This window comes from Hipposideros armiger, unplaced genomic scaffold, assembly GCF_001890085.2.
Source record: "Hipposideros armiger isolate ML-2016 unplaced genomic scaffold, ASM189008v1 scaffold_198, whole genome shotgun sequence".
Taxonomy (NCBI): domain Eukaryota; kingdom Metazoa; phylum Chordata; class Mammalia; order Chiroptera; family Hipposideridae; genus Hipposideros; species Hipposideros armiger.
The window spans coordinates 1858055-1877919 of record NW_017731548.1 but is presented as its reverse complement, the minus strand read 5'-3'; the positions used below and the strand labels follow the sequence as shown (position 1 = coordinate 1877919).

The 19865-nt window shown below is 33.6% G+C and overlaps 1 protein-coding gene across 1 annotated transcript in view; it reads left to right on the top strand.

The window, feature by feature from the left end:
- NBEA (neurobeachin) overlaps positions 1 to 19865 on the top strand; it is a 707336-nt gene that overhangs the window by 455311 nt on the left and 232160 nt on the right. The window contains exon 38 of the mRNA XM_019653151.1: positions 5406 to 5530. Coding sequence (XP_019508696.1) covers positions 5406 to 5530 — 125 coding nt within the window. The remainder of the gene's footprint in view (positions 1 to 5405; positions 5531 to 19865) is intronic.

The following is a 19865-nucleotide window of genomic DNA, read 5'->3' as shown; positions in this document are numbered from 1 at the left end:
ATTTCACTTAGCATAATGTTCTCTAGTTCCATCCATATTGTTGCAAAGGGTACTATTTCCTTCTTCTTTATAGCTGAATAATACTCCATTGTGTAGATGTACCAAAGTTTCTTAATCCAGTCATCTACCGATGGGCATTTTGGTTATCCCATCATTCTTGCCACTTTCTGGAGCAGTTCTCGAAGTCTTCTTTTGTGAGTGTCTTTAGTTGCACTGTCATAGCTGCCTCGATGTCCTGAATCATTTGGACTTTGGGGAAGAGCCAGAAGTCGGCTTCGCTGGGCAGAAGCTGTTTAGTCTGATGTAGTCCTACTTGTTTACTTTTGCTTTTATTGTTGCCGTTGCTTTTGGTGTCAGATCTAAAAAATGATTCTAAGACCAATGTTAATCCTCCGTCGGGCGCAACTGATCTCACAGATTCATTGCACACAAAGATGTCGCTATGAACTACGTCTTTACTGTACTAAGTCACAAACACGACTGGCGATAGGTTACAGTAGAGGGGGAAGATATGGAAGCGATGAGTCACAATACTTAACTGTTAGATATTTGAAAATTTGTGTGCAAGGAATCTGTGAGATCAATTGTGCCCGACAGAGGGTTAAGGAGCTTACTGCCTATATTTTCTTCTAGGAGTTTTATTATTTCAAGTTTTATGTTCAAGTTCTTGATCCATTTTTACTTGTTTTTGTGCATGGTGTAAGACAGTGGTCCAGTTTTATTCTTGTGCATGTTGCTGTTCAGTTTTCCCAACACCGTTTATCAAAGACACTGTCCTTTCCCAACTCTATATCTTTGGCTTCTTTATCATAAATTAATTGGCCATATATGTGTGGGTTTATTTCTGGGCTCTTTTTTCTGGTCCATTAACCTATGTGCATGGCTTATGCCAATACTGTACTGTCTTGATTATTACAGCTTTATGATATAGTTTGGAATTAAGAAATGTGATGCCTCCAGCTTTTTTATTCTTTCTCAAGATTGCTTTGGCTATTTAGGATTTTTGTGGTTCCATCATATGTTAGGACCCTTTGTTCTATTTCTGTGAAAATGCCACTAGAATTTTGCTGGAGATTTCATTGACTCTAGATTGCTTGGGGTAATATGAAAATTTTAAGAATATCAATTCTTCCATTTCCTGAGCATGGAATATCTTTATTTGTGTCTTCTTCAATTTCTTTCATCATTGTCTTATAGTTTGCAGTGTACAGGTCTTTCGCCTCCTTGGTTAAATTTATTCCTAGGTATATCATAGGTTTCACCCCGCTATCTGAAAATAGTGTTTTCTATGAAACCTTTCCTAAGCCAAAAATGACATAAAGCAGATTACCTCCTGCTTTCCCAAAATCACTTTATGTAACTTTACTTATACAAAAGACCTACATTAGTACCTGTTTTCAGTAACTGAAAAAAATCCAAAGAGGATTTTAGCTTTTTGAAAAAAGCTCTTACCATACTCGTGTTGGTCTCATAAAAACAAGTTGGTGTAACAATCTTTCAGAAAGTGCTTCTACCTGTGTTCTTTTCAATGTGGTTGTAAATGGGATGGTTTCTTAGTTCCTCTTTCTGATAGTTCATTAGCTATAATGTTTTTTTAGTATATCTCTTTGTATAGCTTTCTCAGTGGTTGCTCTAATTATTACATTATATATATATATATATATATATATATATATATATAATTTATTACAGTCTATAGGTGGGGTCATTTTACCAGTCCGAGTATAGAAAATTTACCTTCCTTTACATCTTTTTTTAGCTTCCCTCATATATTTGTCTTTATATTACCTCTACACACACTGAGAACCACATCAGACAGTGTTATACTTTTTGCTTCAACAGTAGAACATAGTTTAGAAAACTCAAGAGGAAAAGGAAAGCCTATTACATTTACTCGTATTTTGCTTATTGTGTTCTTTCTTCCTTCCCGATGTTCCAATATCCCTTCTTTTATTGCTTCCCTAATGTTTTTAGGACTGCCTTTTTCCATTCTTTTAGACTGGCTGTGATGGCAGCAGATACTTTCTTTTTCTTGAACTGAAAATATCTTCATGCCTTTATACCTGAAGGATATTTTCATTGGTGGTAGGATTCTGGGTTGGCAGTTATTTTCTTTCAGCATAGAACATATACTTTGTCACTTCCTCTGGCCACCATAGCTTTTAATGTGAAACATGCTGTCATTCTAATTGTTTACCTCTATAAATGAGATGTCAGTTTTCTCTGGTGGCTTTTAGGTTTTTCTTTATCCTTGGTTTTCAGAAGTTTAATTATGATGTATCTTGGTATGAATTTCTTTGAGTTTATTATGTTTGGAGTTCAGTCTGCTTCTTAAATCAGCACATTTTTGGGGGATTTTGTTTGTTGGTTTGTTTGTTTTTGACAAATTCAGAAGTATTCAGCCATTATTCCTCCAGGTACTATTTCAGCCCTCCTCCCTTTCTCATCTCCTTCCAGGATTCCAGGTTTTTTTGTTTGTTTATTTGTTTTTTAGTCTATTTTCTCCGTGCTGTTCAGATTGTGTAACTTCTATTGCTCTACGTCCCAGTTAACTAATTATTTTTTCAGCCCCCTCCATTCTGCTGTTGAGGCCATCTGCTGAGCTTTTTATTTTGGCTATTGTGTTAGTTGTAACATTCCCATTTGGTACTTCTTTGCATCTTCTGGTTTGTTTTTTTTGTTTTTGTTTTGTGTTTGTTTTAAGCATGTTCATAATGTTCATTGAAGATTTATTTTTATTATGCCTAGTTTAAAACCCTTGTCAGAAAACTCTAACATTTCTGTCATCTTAGCATTGGTGTATATTCATGATCTTTTTGTAATATATTTGAGATCTTCCAGATTCTTGGTATAAGTAATAATTAGATTGAAACTTGGGCATTTTCTTGTTATTTTCTGAGATATTTTTTATCTCATTTAAACCTGCAGTTTTAGTTGCCTTTCTCTCACATGCTGCCTCAGAAGTGGGGAGCATCCCCCTTCATTGCCAGGGGAAAGCAGAAATCTGGGTTTCCCACTCCCCTTACATTGACATTGAGAGTGGGGGACTCTTCATTACTGCTCGGTAGGCAGGACTCTTCCAACTCCTCACATGTTGCCTGTTGGTAGGGGGGCCTCGCTGCTGTTGATCAGTCGTGAAAGTCCTCTCTCTGTGTGTTATCGCCTCTGACAACCCCATTGGGGAGAGGGAAAGGTGTCTCATTACTGTTCATGGGGGTGGAAATCCAGGCTTCCACATGGTCTCCACTGACTCTGCGAGGGTGGAGCACCTTGCTCCCAGCCAGCAAAAAGGAAAGCCCTGCCTCCCTAGTGGTGTTCTCTGCTCTCACCCCAGTAAGGCTGGTAGGGGACCTCAGCACACCTTCATGAGGCTTTACATCTGGGACCCCATTCATTCTTTGCTAGTGTGGGGAGGTTGGGGTCACATTTCTCATGGTGTTTGGCAAGAGTGCAGATGATGTTGTCTAAAAGCTTTTTGTATTCTGAGGTTGACCCTTTCCTGACCCTTTGACTAGAGAAAGAGGCTTTCATTGGGGACTTTTACCCCTTTGATCTGCACCCATTGGCCTACCTGGTTGCTGGCCTCTTTGCCTCCAAGTTTAGGATATCTGATGAAAAGATAACCGAGGGAACTCACCGCTATGTTGCTTTATAGGCCTCGAAGCCCTAGCCAGTTGGCCTTCTGTTCTCCACCTTTCATAGTGTTGTTATGTTTGTTTTATATATAATGTCCTTTTGTTGTTGTTGTTGTACTTAATGGAAGAAATAGAGAAAAGTATGTCTAGAAATTTGAGAAAAACATTAGATCTCTGGTCTCTCCTGATGAGTTCTGTTACTTAATTTCAACATACACTTAAGGAAAATCTTTATAGCAAGATTTTAGCATGGTCTTCCTTAAACCAGTAGGATTAGTCTATATTTGTAAGGATACATATCATCCTATTTTAAACTAATAACAATTATACTACTTGTAACCATTATTTGTCAAGTAATCATTATTTTAACAAAAATTGAGTAATTATAATATGTTTAGAAAAACAACTATATTAAAATATACTTCAAATGTTTATAATTTTAATGTTCTTTCTATTATATATATATATATATATATATATATATATATATATATATATATATATATATCCCTTACATTATGTTCTTTTACAATTAAGTTACAGAAAACAAAATTATATAGTCACAAAATCTGAAATGTTTTCCAAAGGAAATCACAGTTCTTAGTAACTATACATATCTGTAGATTTTTCAAAGTAAAATATTGTTTTGTTTTAATTAATTCATTAAATATTTATTAAAAACATAGTATATGCCATTATGCTAGAGATAAAATGATGAGCAAAACATATATAGTTCCTGCCTCAATCAAACATAATGTTCTCCTACAATAAAATATCAAAATAAAAAATGAAATCAAATGTTCTGTGAAAGCATTTTATATGTTTTTATGAATAGTGCTGCTGAGGAAAATCAGAATATTATCTTTTGAGTATATTACTCCAAATACTACATAGAGAAAAACATACTTCTCAAGCAGTGGCATTTATCACCCATATTTATTGAAATTAAATTGAAAAAAATGATATTTAATGAATGCTTCATTGGTATGCAGTGAACATACTTCATTAGTTTCTGACATATGTGTTTCTCATGGATTTTTAATATTGGTTTAGAGTGTAACATGTTTAGGCAATGTTACCCAATGATGACCATGATTGTTAATGGTTTATATTAGCTGAAAGCCATAAAATCATCCAAGGACTCTGTTAGCATTATAAGAATAATTTACCAAGACAATTACCACATACTGGAATTTTTTGCAGCTCTAATTCAGTATTATTAATAATGGATAAAATTGCACTTTTCTCAGGTTGCTATGAGCAGCAGGGAATTATTTCAATGAATATTTCAGCACATTATTTTAATCATTGTACCACCAAACCTAAGTGGGCAATATTTTATAGTTCTTAATTCAGTCTACTAAGGAACCATGGTCATTAAATTGCAAACTATTTGCAGTGAGGTCTGTCCTGTGATTTACAAGCCTTGTTAAAAACAGTGTAAAAGAATGCAAACTGTGCCATTAATACTTGTAATTTGATGCTGCATTTGTTACTAAACGCCCATGATTAATGATTTTTTTTTAGTAGAAGGAAGAACATTATAAAGAAAGCAGAGCTGAGTGTTACAATGCCTAAAATCTGAGAATGTTACTATTTTAAGTTTTATTCATTTGTAAACATGTATACAAATACAATTGTAAAATATATCTCAAAAAGTATTTTAATTTTCCATTGAGCACAAAGAAATATTTTATAAAAAAAAGTGTATTTTACAGTTATACATTGTTGGTAATATTGATCATTGCTCCTTCTTTTTCCCATTCTTAGCCAATTGCATGATTTCTGGCGTTTGGATTACTGGGAAGATGATCTGCGTCGAAGGAGACGATTTGTTCGGAATGCATTTGGCTCCACTCATGCTGAAGCATTGCTCAAAGCTGCCATAGAGTACGGTTAGTAACAGCGCCTCTTACACAAAAATATTTGTCATGTAAGGTGACTCTGTGTAGTTTGATAATTCATTTCTTTCGCTAGCATTTAAAATTCTCCGTGTCTTAAGTCAACCGTATTATGTTCTGCTTTATCGTTCAGCATCATTTAGGCTACACTTAATCAACGTAATATTTCCCCCACTTGATGTATTTTAGATCCTTCAACTTCTTTTTAAGAGATCGAAAGACTCTATATAGTAGGTTATTACTCAATGTCCTTCTCATAAAGTCTAAAACAAGAGTTAAATCAGTTTCTTTTTCAGTGTCTTTTGAATTTTGGTGACCAAGACCCAAGGTGAAAAAAATATACACTGTTGGTAATTGTGTACTCACACTGATATATTTTTATCTATAATGTGTGTGTATGTACACACACACATATGTATACTGTGTCAATATACATATAAATAATATACATGTATATTATTTGCATATTACATATGTACATGTACATACTTGTACATTTTACTGAACCAAATGTCTTATTAATAATCTCATTATATGGAATTCTCTATTTTAATCCTATTCTATTTTATTCAGTCTAAAAAAATAAAATAAATCTTGCTACAATATGCCCATTTAAGTCCCAGTCCTCCAGTGGGTTGTAAATAAAGCCTGACAAAAAAATCCCACATTAAAGATATCATTAACTATTACACTACATACAGTATAACTAACTGTACCCTAAATTGTCCTTTATAAATGTATAGTAAAAATTAAATACAGAATATTTTTATAATATAGTAAAAGTACTGCTACTTTATATCGCTCTCTACCAAGTATGCATAGGAGTACTTTGTCTATTTACCCATTTTTATTTTATTTTATTTTATTTTATTTATTTATTTATTTATTTATTTTTAAAGTGGTGAAAGAGAAGTTTATTAGAAGACATAGCACATTCCAAAGAGCTAAGGAGCGGGCCCAAGCACAAGAAGCGGCTCAAAAGCCAACCCATTTTTAAATGCTCTAACAAATTAAGTTTGATTGATTATACCAGAAATTTATAAGCTGTATACACTTAGAAAAAAACACTAATGAATACTGTTCACATATTTTTGTTAGGAATTACTTTTGTTCTTAGAATTCATTGTGTTTTTATGTTGATTTTCATTCATTTGAGAGTAATAAGTGAGCCATTTGTTTCAAAATTTACCACAGTTTATAACATAATAATACCACCCATGTTCTTGATTTATTGAACAGAGAAAGTATTTAATTCTAATACAAAGAAAATGTGCAAAGCTTTGAAAATTTGTTTTGCAAATAGTATGTGAATTGATTTAACTTAGTAAGGCTCAAAATATAATTAAATAAATAACTATGTACAAGTATAGTGCCAAGTGTGTACTAGACTAGTAAAGGGGATCACTTCATAAAATATATGAATGTCTAACCACTGTGCTGTACACCTGAAACTAATATAAAGTAATGCTGAAAGTCAACTGTAATTGAAAAATTTTAAAAATAAATAAAAATAAATACATGAGGATTTCACATAAAACTATTATACCTAAGATAATAACTTTATAAAGTAAAAGTAATTATAAGAAAGAATATGTGACAAAAATTATAATTGGCCTATACTGTAAGTGATTAATGAACTCAAAAAATTACCTAAGGATTTTAGCACTTCAGGATTTAGCATGAACTTAAAATAAGATACTATTTTTATGCTCTATAGAAGAGATTCTTAGAATTATCTACTTAAAGTGACGTCTTTATAAAATGAACTTAAAATTACTAAAACTGTATTTCATATACCCAACAATTTAGAATTTTTCACCAATTCACCTTGAATTCATCTCATTTGAAATTAGAAACATCTAGAAACAACTTGTGACAAAGGTTATGCTAGAGTGATATTATTGGTGATACTGAATTGCCAAAGCTTTAATTTTACCTATGTAATTGTACTATTACATTGTATTACTACATTAAGCATTCTACAGGTTGCTTTAAAAAAGGGCCTGTTAGAAAAATACTTCTTTTGGTTCTGTATAAAAGTGGATACTTTATGTTGTGTGTTTAATTTATAAAATATCTCTATGACTGAACAAGTGTTAAAGCATATCAGAAATCAATTTTAATTTTTTTTACCTTAAAATCTTTTTAAGACTGATAGTCATATTTTAGTATCATAGTAACTATTGTTAATGAACCTAACTGAAAAACAATACTCTATTTTTGAAATTGATAAAGGAAGGATGTAGGTGATACTAACTATCCTCTGTATATAGTGCAAGTGTATTTTAAAATGTGTAGTGTTTTGTAAATTTTAAATACTGGATCATCAGCATTATCAGAACCAATTATTCCTCTTGAGTGTTGGGGTTTTTGATAAATGGAAAGAGGAGTTTGTTTTTATTTTATTCATATCCAGAACAAAGACCACAAGCATGCCATAAAATATTCAGGAAATCTACATGGTATTTAGGCCAGAGTTACTCTATGGTCATTCTCAGGGTTAAGGCCATGCTGTGGAAGACAAAAGAGAAGTGAAACAATTCTCCCAAAACAATCCTAGAGCACACCACTTCAACTTTTATCACCATTCACATCTATGGACTTTTGAAAGTGAGTAGAATGTGGGGAGTAAAATATGCAGGATGTGAAGAGGGTGAGTGGAAAGTATTTCCTGGCGTGATCCGTCCATAGAAATGGGAGGAGGAACTGGAAACTGCTAAGAGAAGAATGTAGTATTGTACCTTCTTACAAACTCGAAATGCGCCTTCTACCTATATACAAAGTATTTTTTCAGAATAAATAGGAAGTAAGTGTCAGTAATTATTATAAAGTACTTCATCCAATAAAAGTAGATGCTGAAAACTTAATTGAAAACATATCTTGTATATTTTAAAGAAAGCTTTGTATTCACATATTGCCACAACATTCATATAAAAGTAAAAAAGCTCAGCACATCATCTGGCCACTCTTCCTGCCATCAAACATTTGAACGTGTTTGAGTACTTTAAAGTCTGGCATGGTGTGGACTAACATCCAATTGACTAAATGTTTTGATTTGTGTAGACATAGATAGGTAAAGGGTATATTTATAGCACAAACCTACACATTTTGAAGGAGCTTCTAGAACAAATTGAAATTTAATTTATTCCTTCTTCTGTATTAAATACTTACAGTATTTTGGTTTCCCTGTAAATTCTATCTTGAAAGTTAAGCACTAAATGCACAGAAACTCTACTGTAATTTTTGGTCAAAAAAAAATTTTTTTTTTTAAGATTTTTATTGGGGAATTGGAGGATAGGAACAGCGCTGGGGAATTGGGGGAAGGGGAACACACAAGTTGCTGTCCTTTTATTCTTCAGTCTAGTTCTGGAGGACGTTGCTTCACTGGCCCAAGTTGGCACCATCATTGCGCTCTTCCCTGGCGAGGCAGATCAGTCGCCGGCCTCTGGACGGCTGCTCACTGCGGCTGCTGGCTGCTCACGCTGGCTGCTGGCTACACACGGTAGCCCATGGCAACCCACTGCAACAGGGGCTGCAGCCTACGCCGTCGCCGGCGACTCACAGCATCCCAGCTCCAGGTTGAGCTGTTGTTCAGCATCTTAGCTGTAGAGAGCAGTGTCACTGACCCTCATATGTGAGATCCGAACCGGACCCTCTGGTGTCCCAAGCCAGCTCTTAACCAACGTGTCACTTGGCCGGCCCCCAAAAATTTTTTTATATTCATCTCCATTGTGGCAAAAATTGTTTTAGGAACAAAAGAATATTGTATCAATAGAACTTTCAGTATAGTTAGAAGTATTTGAATCAGTGATCAAAGTGTTCAGAATTTTAAACAAGTAGTACAAGCTGAGGGAATAACCTTAAATTACTTAAAAAAGGAATATTTACATGACCATCAAAGCAATCCCTTATATTTGAACACTAGTCAGGTCTCTCTGTTCCTGTAGACAATATGTTTCAAGAATGTGAGCCTATATGAATGTAATATAAGTGAAACTCAATCAGCAGACTTAATGTTTTAATAAAAATGTTTTGAATCACTTGATTTCTCCTAAATTCAGACATTTTAGATTAGATGTTAGTTGAATTTTCATGTGATGGGCCGATATGATTAGCCATAATTTGGGTTTCTTGACATTCTCTTCAGGCAATTTATTTGGAGCCACAAAATAAGTATATTAGCAATGCTTTCTTTTAAATGAACAAATAATTAGAATTGGATACATTTTCAAGGAGGCATAAAGAACAATATTTTATTTCATATTTACTTTGAAAAGCTTTCCCTTCAATTTCATTATTAAAACTTTTGGTTGACCTTTTTCGGTTAGAAAATATCCTTAACACTGATGGAGTTTTTCATGCTTCTTAGTAATACTAATGAGTTGAATAATTTATGAGGTTGTCATGTGCAAAAGATTTGGCATTGATTTGATACATTTTCAGCCTCTGGTGTTGGAATATGATTAATAAAAACCTAGAAGCATGTAATTTTTTTCCTGGTGTTTAACGTTCTAATGTTGTATGTATTCAATATGTTATTTAGGTGTTTTCTAATAGTAAGATCTCATACAAGTGCAAATTTAATTGATTACCAGGGATTTTACAGACCATAGCAATGAAGACTATAAGGAGAATGTTTTAAGGCTCATAAACTCATCTTCTGGCCTGTAAAGTTTTTTCTTCAGGGCAAAATGACTAATAAGGAAATGACTGGAAAAGGAGGGTTTTGTATGTTGTTTGTATGTTTAAATAAAACCTGTGCTAGTGAACTTCTGGTATGTTCCTGGTGCTTAAAGATTATACTGTCAAAGAATGGTACAAAATCTTAATAAGTTTGCTTTTCTTTGTTGACTGTCAATTACCATTTAGGACTCTGTTTCCCTTCCATAAAATTACAGTGGAACAATGTTTCATCAAAGCCTAAGAGCACAACCCCCTCCCCACACGTTATGTCTGTGATCAAAGACATCATCTTAAATAGGTCTGATCCCCTGTCGCAGAAGAGGGCAGGTTGCTTCAGCATGAGGAAAAAAAAAAAAAAACATGGAGCAAAGATGACAAAGTTAATCAGTCATTTCTTTGGCAATAAATAATAAGATATGCTGAGAACTGCAAATGAGAACATTCGTAGGTTCCTCAGAGATGTGTCTGCTTAACACCTGATTTATCTAAGCTTGTGAAGCCGCCAAGATTTGACCTTGAATAAAAAGCAGCTCTGTAATGAATCTGAAATTAAATTAGTTTTGATGGTATATGCATGGCTACTGCAATGTGCTACTTAAAGTCATCAAGAAATACAAAAAGCACTAACAATAAAGAAACACTAATGCAGCTATACAGTTGTTGAGAAAGCAGCTTCAAATGATCTGACTTGATTTTTTTCTGACTTTAGTTTTTTAAGAGTTTACGGTTGTTATATTTGAGAAAGACAATTTGACTTTTTCACCCAATAACCTATTGTTTACTAGAGACCCTAGCAAAACATCTTATTGTTCATTGATAAGTCCATTTTAGTTGGTGTATTATTAATTGAATCCCCGTATCTAGAATGAAATAGATGATCTGATTATGGTCAAAATAATTTATTGAAATGTTAACGGTGTAGATTTTTTTTAAAGACAGGGAGAGAAAGACAAGCAGAGAATCATCTTTCAGCTTGTTTTGGTGCCAGCATCATTTTTAATATGGCCTTGTCTTCACCCTATGGTTTTTGTAGTCTCTTAAAATAATTAAAACGGATTATATAAATGCTAAGTTATGAAAATCAGTTATAAAATGCCTTTTACAGATTTTTCTAGAGCATTTTCATATCAACAAAGGTTCTAGCAGCCCTCCTGTTCTTATGTTGAGGCTTCAAATTGCAGACTTTAAACAGATTCAGAGGGATCAAGTCACTTTATTCATTTAAAAGCATTTATTGATTATATTTTACATACCACTCATGTGCTAGATGCTGGATTCAGAGATTGAGACAAGTTTCCACCTTCTAATGCCACATATTTAGTGTCCATGCTTCTCAGTGGGGGTGGAGGTTGGGGTGTGGTGCTAGCATCTAATAGGTAGCCACCATAGATGCAGGGACAGCTCCCCCAGAACAAAGACAACAGAGCTCCTGGTCTGGGGGAAAGAATCAAGGGTTACCATAGAGGGAGGCAGCAGTCCATAGAGGAGCACCGTGGGGACCGTTGCTAACTCTGAGCCTAGTGTGTCCGAGTCACCTTCATAGAATTCATAGTAATTGCTTATGAACTGCCTTGAGATAAGATTAGGAATTTCCCAATTGAGCAGGGAAGGGCAGAGGTAATAACAGAAATTACCGAGACATAAAGGCATAAAACGGTCTAACTTAATCCTTTGAATGTCCTCAATATTTTACACTTGGTAACAGGTCACATTGTAAAGATTTCAGAATATGTTTTGATTTTAGATGTTTCATATTCTAAGATAAAAGAAAACCGAATGAGGGCAGGAGTCATCTTCCATCTATTCCATTTAAAACATCCATGTTAATACAAGTTTATGTACTTAGTTGGTATTTTTAATTGATAATTGATTAATTTTAAGGTTATACACAGTAGTTTACCCACATTCATTCAGCATTTTCAGTAGCAGCATTGAACAATGGGATTTCTGTGGAATAGATCTATATGGTATTTTCAAATTCTGAAATATGTTTTCTGTGCCTGTATTTATTTCCACTTAAAGCATCAAAAGGTGTTAAAAATAAGGAACTGACAAAATTATATTAATGAATTTATTGCTAAGTGGTATGCAGCTGTTCATAATCTTGCTTATATTCTTTTAGACTAATTTTTATAATGTGCACTATTGTATTTATAAATAATTGCTATACAGTATGATACATATATTCATCAAGGTGTATTAAAAATGCTGTATGACCTCAGTGAAAGGGGCTGCCTAACTGAAGAAATAAATTCTAGGTAGACTTGATGGATGAATGGAGAGCTTCCCAAGCCAGTACCTGGGATGGTGGCCATGGGGAGAATGGAACCACACCACACATGTTATATGTCCAGGGAATGCAAAATGGTGATGGAAGAGAGGATAGTGTGGGGAGGGCGTACAGGATGAGGCTGACAGGCCATTCAGAGCCATTTTGTAAAGGGATTGTCAGTTGAGCCATTAGAGAATGTTGATTTGGGCAAATGACAGACCATAGAAATTAAGTGATATGCTAATTAATAACATGGTAGATAGAGCAAAAACTCATTCTAAATAGCATTCTCATACTATACAATGTGTTGCTGTAGATAAACTTGGAATTTTCTGTACTGCACAAGCATTATTGAGCATTTCCAACTCTAAAGTTTACCTGATAAATTTGGCCTACTCTTATAGCCTATCATCTATAAAGATCTTCAGTACAGGTGAACTTAGTGTGCATTCTGTGTCATTTATAAAAACATTTTTAAATGTTTTTGGTGTTTTTAAAGTGCTGTAAAATAACCTATATCATCACCATCTCTTTGCTATTCCATTTTTTTATAATTAAAGTTTGTGTTAATTAGCTCTTCCTTCCATTCTCTGACAACTCCTAGCCCCATTTCTGAGTTTTAAAGTAAATTTTCCACACAGAATTTTGTGATGGGCTTTAAAACGAAAATCCAACCATCATTTCCCAGGTTGATACCACCCATGCCAGAGGAAGTCTACCCCACCCTCTCAGCCCTCATTCAAATTGTCCAGTTCATCTTTTCTTCCCTTCTAAGAGTTGCCAAAATTTTGTCCTTCTATTCTGTTTGTTACTCATCTGCCAGCTACCTCTCTTGATTCATGATGCAAGGTATCTTTCCTTTGTTCTTGGTCCACTCCCTTCTCTCACTCACTCACTCCCTCCCTCCCCTCCTTTCTTCCTTTCTCCCTTCCTTCCTAAAAAGAAACATGGTCATTGTAGAAAATCTAGAAAATGCCAAAAAAATTTAAAGAGGAAGGGAAAATCACTCATAGACAACCATGTAAAGATAGCTGTCTTTACCTTTGGATGTATTTATTTCATGCCAGTCTTCTTCTAAACATACTTTAATATAGGGACCAAACACCATGCTATGTCCTCAAACGATGTCAAAGATGAATAATGCATCACTTCTGCTCTTTATATTTAGAGGATTCTAAACAGAGGCAAGTTTTCTATATGTTTTAGCATTTTTTCCACAAGTTAAGCATGTCATGTGATTTTTAATATAATGAAATTCCATGTAAAATATTTTTAAATCACGCTAACTTCATTGCTAATCAAAACCCTACCAAGTAATATTCAGTATAAAATGTAGAGATTCTACGTTTGTCACCATGTATATTCTTAAAATAAGGTTTATCAAATTTCCTTTAAAAAGCATAGAATGCAGTTTTCTACATTCACTCCATTAAGAAAGTTATTAAGTTAGCATTTCATACTTATATAGTATCATGCTTAAATTCAATAATATTTTCTTGCACCTTTTTAATTGCATTTTTCAGTTTAAAAATGCTGTTTATGAATATCCCCTTTGTTGGTCTGCTCTAAGAAATATTGCTTACATATGAATATTTTGAATTAGAAATAAATGAAATTCCGTTTTTGCTGTCAGACCCAAATTGTAAAAATGCATTGCATGTCTTTGAAAATCAGTATACTCTATTAGCAGGCCTGTCAATATAAAAAGTGCATTCCATTTCCACCTCTTGCTCTAATAACCTTTTCTGTGTTACTCTGAGGCAGTTCACATAATCAGAGTATATTGTCAGCTTACTGGAGTTGGGGAAGCATGAAATGAAAATCACGTTAATATTGATCCAATTCTTTTACTTGCAAGTGTCCTTGATGTCCTTTTCCACTGAGCAATAACTGTTGCTGTTAGGTTGCCATTTTTTTCTCTTATTTCCTATAGTTCTGTAAATCTTTTACAAGCATAACTAGACCTCAATAAGAATTTACCACTTAGAATAGTTTCTGTGAGCATTTCGTCTAATTAATGCCCATACCACTAATTCAACATGTTTAGTATTTCACTGAAATATTCTCCTTGAGCTTTCCAAAGAAGAGCCTACCTTCAGATATAATGTTAAGTCTAGTTTAAAACAAAAGTCTATACAAGTTCCTCATGGGTAAAAACACAAAGGATATAGGATGTGCTAAAATGGACCGTAAGTAACATCAATTATTGATTCAGGAAAGGATTACAATTTCTGAATCAAGTTTATTCTAAATTTAAAGCCAGTATCTTAGATTTTTAATTTTGTGGTAATGTAGATAATATCTGTTTTGGATTATACAATATATTATTCTCTGTTAACAAAAATGAATTAAAGTAGGAACCGAGGTTAAATCCAATGCATTCAGACTAAAGTACCCACAGCTAAGACAGGAGGAACTTGATGTCTGAACTGTCTAGATTTTCAATCTGTGTTTAATAAATTTTATCAATAACTACTTAGATTTTTTCGTAAAGTGTGTTAGAAACAACAAATATAAACCGTCTATTTGAATAGGAAGTCTATTTTATTTATAGAAATACTTGCTTTCATAAAATGGTTTTGTATTGATGAAGTGAGGCTCCTGGCTCAGGTTTTTCAGCATACTATTAAGTATTTTATCTTTTTTGAAATATTCAAAATTATAATTTCTCAGTAAATGGATTGATTCATACATATGATTGCATGAGACCATGTCACCATGTCTAATGTAATTAGTTGAGAAGTATATTTATCTTAAAATCTTATCCTTTTAGTGGAAATTAAATAATATCATTTAGAGTTCCTAAAAGCACTGTTCAGTAAGGGTATTTATTGCTCTGATTTCAGCTTTAATGAGAAAAAGTAATCTTTAAAATTTACTAAAGTATTCGTATGTCATTCATTCTTCTAAAAGAAAGTACTTAGGTTTGGAAATGAATTGCAGAATATTATCTTACATAGGGGTAATTTTGTCAAAATACATTTTAAAAGCTAAAATATTATATTATAAAATGGCATATATTGAAAAGAACTTCTGCTTCAAAAAAGTAGAAGTTGTCATCTAGTGAAACTGGTTTCCAAATGTTTAGAAAAATTAGAATTTCCTGATATATTGCATTTAGATAAAATTAAAATGAGACTAAATTTCCATTCTGCCCATCTACTTCCAATGATGAAGAGATGTATTAAATGCAATATATATATATATATATATATATATATATATATATATATACAGCAAATTCTGGTATTAACTTTGTTGAGAAAGTAATTCTTTTTCTTCAAATACCCAAGGTATATTTGTATTCTTAAGATACCCATATACAAAATCAAAAATGAGTGTCAAATACATTGATGCTTAATTTTATTTAATTATACCTTTGAATGAACCATATAGTTACTGGGGGAAAACAGTTTGTAATGTAAGCTATTTACACACCTTCCATTTCACAAACATTTCATGGCATCTGTCTGTGCCGTCCATCCTGCCTGCAGGGAGCGTCCACCCTCATAGAGGGCTGGTTGAAGGCTCGTATTGCTGTAATGAATATAAGCAGAGTGATATGACAGCATGATGGGGAGAGGAAGATTCAGCCCCGCTTAAGGAAAGGAAACCATTCTTTGTTGAATACCTGTTGTTGGTTAGGTATTGTGCTAAGACCTTAGACTCACGCACTGTCTTTCTTGAGTTTTATAATCCTCACATCAGCCTGCTTTTTTTCCTCTTTGCATAAATCTTAGGCAGCATTATTATAGGCAGTAAAGCACTGACTGTGTTCTTGTTCAATTTTAAATTATGTACTTGGAAATTCTTTTAATATTGTTAATTTGTTTTATTTATTTTATCAAAATGGTAAAAAACATTTTTAAGAATTTATCACAGAAATAATCTTCACACATTTCAAAGTCTTTTCAAAAGTGTTGTCTTATTTTAACATTGCAATAATCCTGTGAGAGCTCAGTGATAAATAGTTATTCCTCTTTCACAGATTGGGAAACTGAAATTGAGATTGGTTAGGATACATTTTTGTAATATGTTCTTAATGGATGTTTGCAGGAAAAATAAAGTAAGAATGACAAATCACATAGTCCAGCTTCTCCATTTATGAGGAAACTGTAAAAGACATAAAGAGAAAAATAACTTAAGTATCATGCATATAAAATGATTAATATGTGAATTATGTTTATGTTTTCATGTGCTCAACAAATATTTATTGGTTGCCACTTTGTTTGCCACTTGACTCATTGGAAATTAATGTCTGATAAGAGAATACCTAAATAAAAATTCCAGAAAAAAAATAAAAAATAAAGATAGTATATTATGACTTTATTTATAAGATACCATGTTTATAGAGAGAAGGAAGTAATCAACTCAACTGAATCTTGAAGGGCAAAGCAGGTAAGAGAATTCATGTGAAAGACTTTACATATGTCAGACTTAAAGGTTTGAAACAGTGTGGCATGTTTGCGAACAAAAACGTTCAGGTCTTAGGGAATATAAGGTGTGAAAAGGCCAAATTGGTAAAATAGTGAGGTCAAATAAGCAGGGGCCAGATCGTGAGTCATAGACCAAGTATTTAAATTGTATAGATAAATAACATTGAAAATGTATTCTTACACAGTAGATATACATAAGATAGGTAGGTAGGTAGGTACATTCATACATACATAGCCAAAAAAATGTATACACATGACTTGTATTCGTTTTTTGATATGTATATATTGAGTATTACAATTTTAATACAGTTTTTTCCTCTCTTAAAATGTGTACACATTTTTTGGCACCCTCTGTATATACATGTATCATTTTAATAACTCAGTACTCATGCAAATAATAACAATAGCATAAACCTGGTTAGAAGCTGATGCTACACTAAAATTGGCTTGTTATAGGTGTATTATATCTTTTCTCTGTGCATTGGCTAATATATAATTTATGGCTTACGTATTGTTGTAAATTACTTTTTTCTTTTTTAGTATAGATGTTTTAAAGTTGACAATAGAATAATTCCTTAAAGAGAAATAAACTACGATGTAGTATTTTTGTTTACATTAGCTGTTTGTATTTATCAATGGAGAAGGATATGATGGGCAAATGAAATAATTTCTTTACCTTGATTGTGCAGACTTTATAGATAGACATTTTCTCTGAATATTATAAAGATAAATCAATGCTTCTGATTTGTCATTTTCTATATTTTAACTTATACTTATTTAAAGTAACAAAACTATTTTAAATAATGCAATTATAATAGTAATAATGCTAGAGAATAGTAACAGTAGTAGATACATTTTAGTTCTCTTGTTAATTCACTTTTAAAATATACTTTGTTTCACATGGATCTACCTCTTTTAAGAGAAACTTTATGAAAGGAGCTTTATGAAGGTTCATGTAATGTAGTATTCTATATTAGATAACATTTTCACATACAGAACTTCAAGTATAACATTTACAGAGAAATCTAATGTGTATAGAATTTGTTATTTGTAACAGAATGTGGAAAATAACTTAAGTGCAATTTTGCATTTGGCTTCATTAATCTAATTTAGTGACTTTTTTTTTATTTTAAAACCTTACAAATTCTATGGCATTTTAATGTTTTCTAGAAAATAAACATCTGTGTCTATTCTATCCAGCTTTACACATAATCCACATTTTCAAATCTGAGGCATTCTGGTGGTTTGTGGTATTCGCTTGTTAATTTCTTGATGAATGGCTAAAGAGGCCAAGAAGTGCACGCAGCCCAACATGTCTTCTGAAGATAGATGATCTCAAATAATTTCTCTTCCCAATCAGATTTTGATTTGTTAGGTGTTAAACCAATTCTTTCTAAGGACAGTGTTTATAAGCCTTGTAATGAGACAGCCCTTTGAGACCTTACCTCTTTTTGCCTGTAATTTTGATGAATGAAACTCTAATTCATAAAGGATATTGTGATTGAAAAGCACCTTTGGATCTTGTACACTTTAATTTAGATAAATGTTTGCTGCAGTACCATAAAATCAGGAAGTTTACTGAGCTGCGAACTGATGACACTTCAACAGGGATGATAAGTTCAGTGTGTTAGCATGGATTTTTTCACTATATTTTTTAAAGACGTATTTGTTTTCTGCTTTAAAATGAGAGGGGATAGAATTAAAAGCTTGATATACATTTCAGAGCTCACCTTTGAGTACATTTTCTTATTGGTACATTTTAATTTTAATAACACAAAAGTTATGTAAAGCTTGTTTTAATGACAAAGCAGATTACACATGGTTGTGATACAAGGAAAAACTTGCTTCATTAGGCTGACTCAGACATAAAGGGTTTTATTGACTGTTTTATATAAGGAACCAAATTCCCTTTAGTAGAAATATATAAATTCTTGAATTTTTTTCCCCAAACTGAAGGCAAATCACCAAGAAGCTCTGAGATACTCTGGGACCTTCAGACTAAGAACTCCCAAGAGGTAACTTTTAGGTCGCAGTGTATTCACTTATTTGGTACTTATCGGGGCTTGTTAAGAGTGCCAGGCAGTGTGCTAAGCACTGAGAATACAGAGACAGAGCATGTTTCAGTCATTACGAGCGTCCAGGTCATGTGGACGTAACAAGCACACAATTCCAATACCAACAACTACTGCAGTATATTTATGAGGTGTGGTGGAAGCAATAAGGAGAGCACACACAAACCTGCCTTGAGAAATCAGAGATGGAACGTGGAGCGAGGAGACTTGAACTTCAGCTCAGCGAACATTTGCGGCACACCTGCTGGGTGCCAGGCACTGAGGCTGCAGAAATCAGGCTGTAGCATAGAGGAGAAGCCCACACCACAGACAGCACCTATACTGTGCGGTTCGGCTCTGTTTAAATTGTAAAAGTACAGAGTGTTTGGTTGGGAAAGGCACCAGAAGGAGGTGATTTTGATGGTCAAGTAGGAATTAGCCAAACAAAGGAGGAAGGAAGGAATGTACCAGACAAAGGGGATAATATCAGCACAGGTAAAGTTGCCTGAAAAAGCATGACATACTTTGGATGCTGTAAATGATCCAGCATTGATGACGAGGGGTTAACAAAAGATAACGCAAACCTGGTGATAAGAGGATGAAAGCCTTGATCGGCCATGCTGAGTGTTCACATTTCATCCTATAAGTGTAAGCCTTGCGCTGCGCATTGTTGTTTGGGAGGAGTTAATAAACGAAATTTAGCGAGAAATAGCCTCAACTTGTTTATGTTTCATAATAACCACACTGACAGAGAATGTGGCTGGGGGAGCTGCAGAAGCCCTCGGGAACAAAGCAATGATGACCTGAGTGGGGCAGTGGCAATGACCTTGGGCCTGAGTGGGGCAGTGGCAGTGACCTTGGGCCTGAGTGGGGCAGTGGCAGTGACC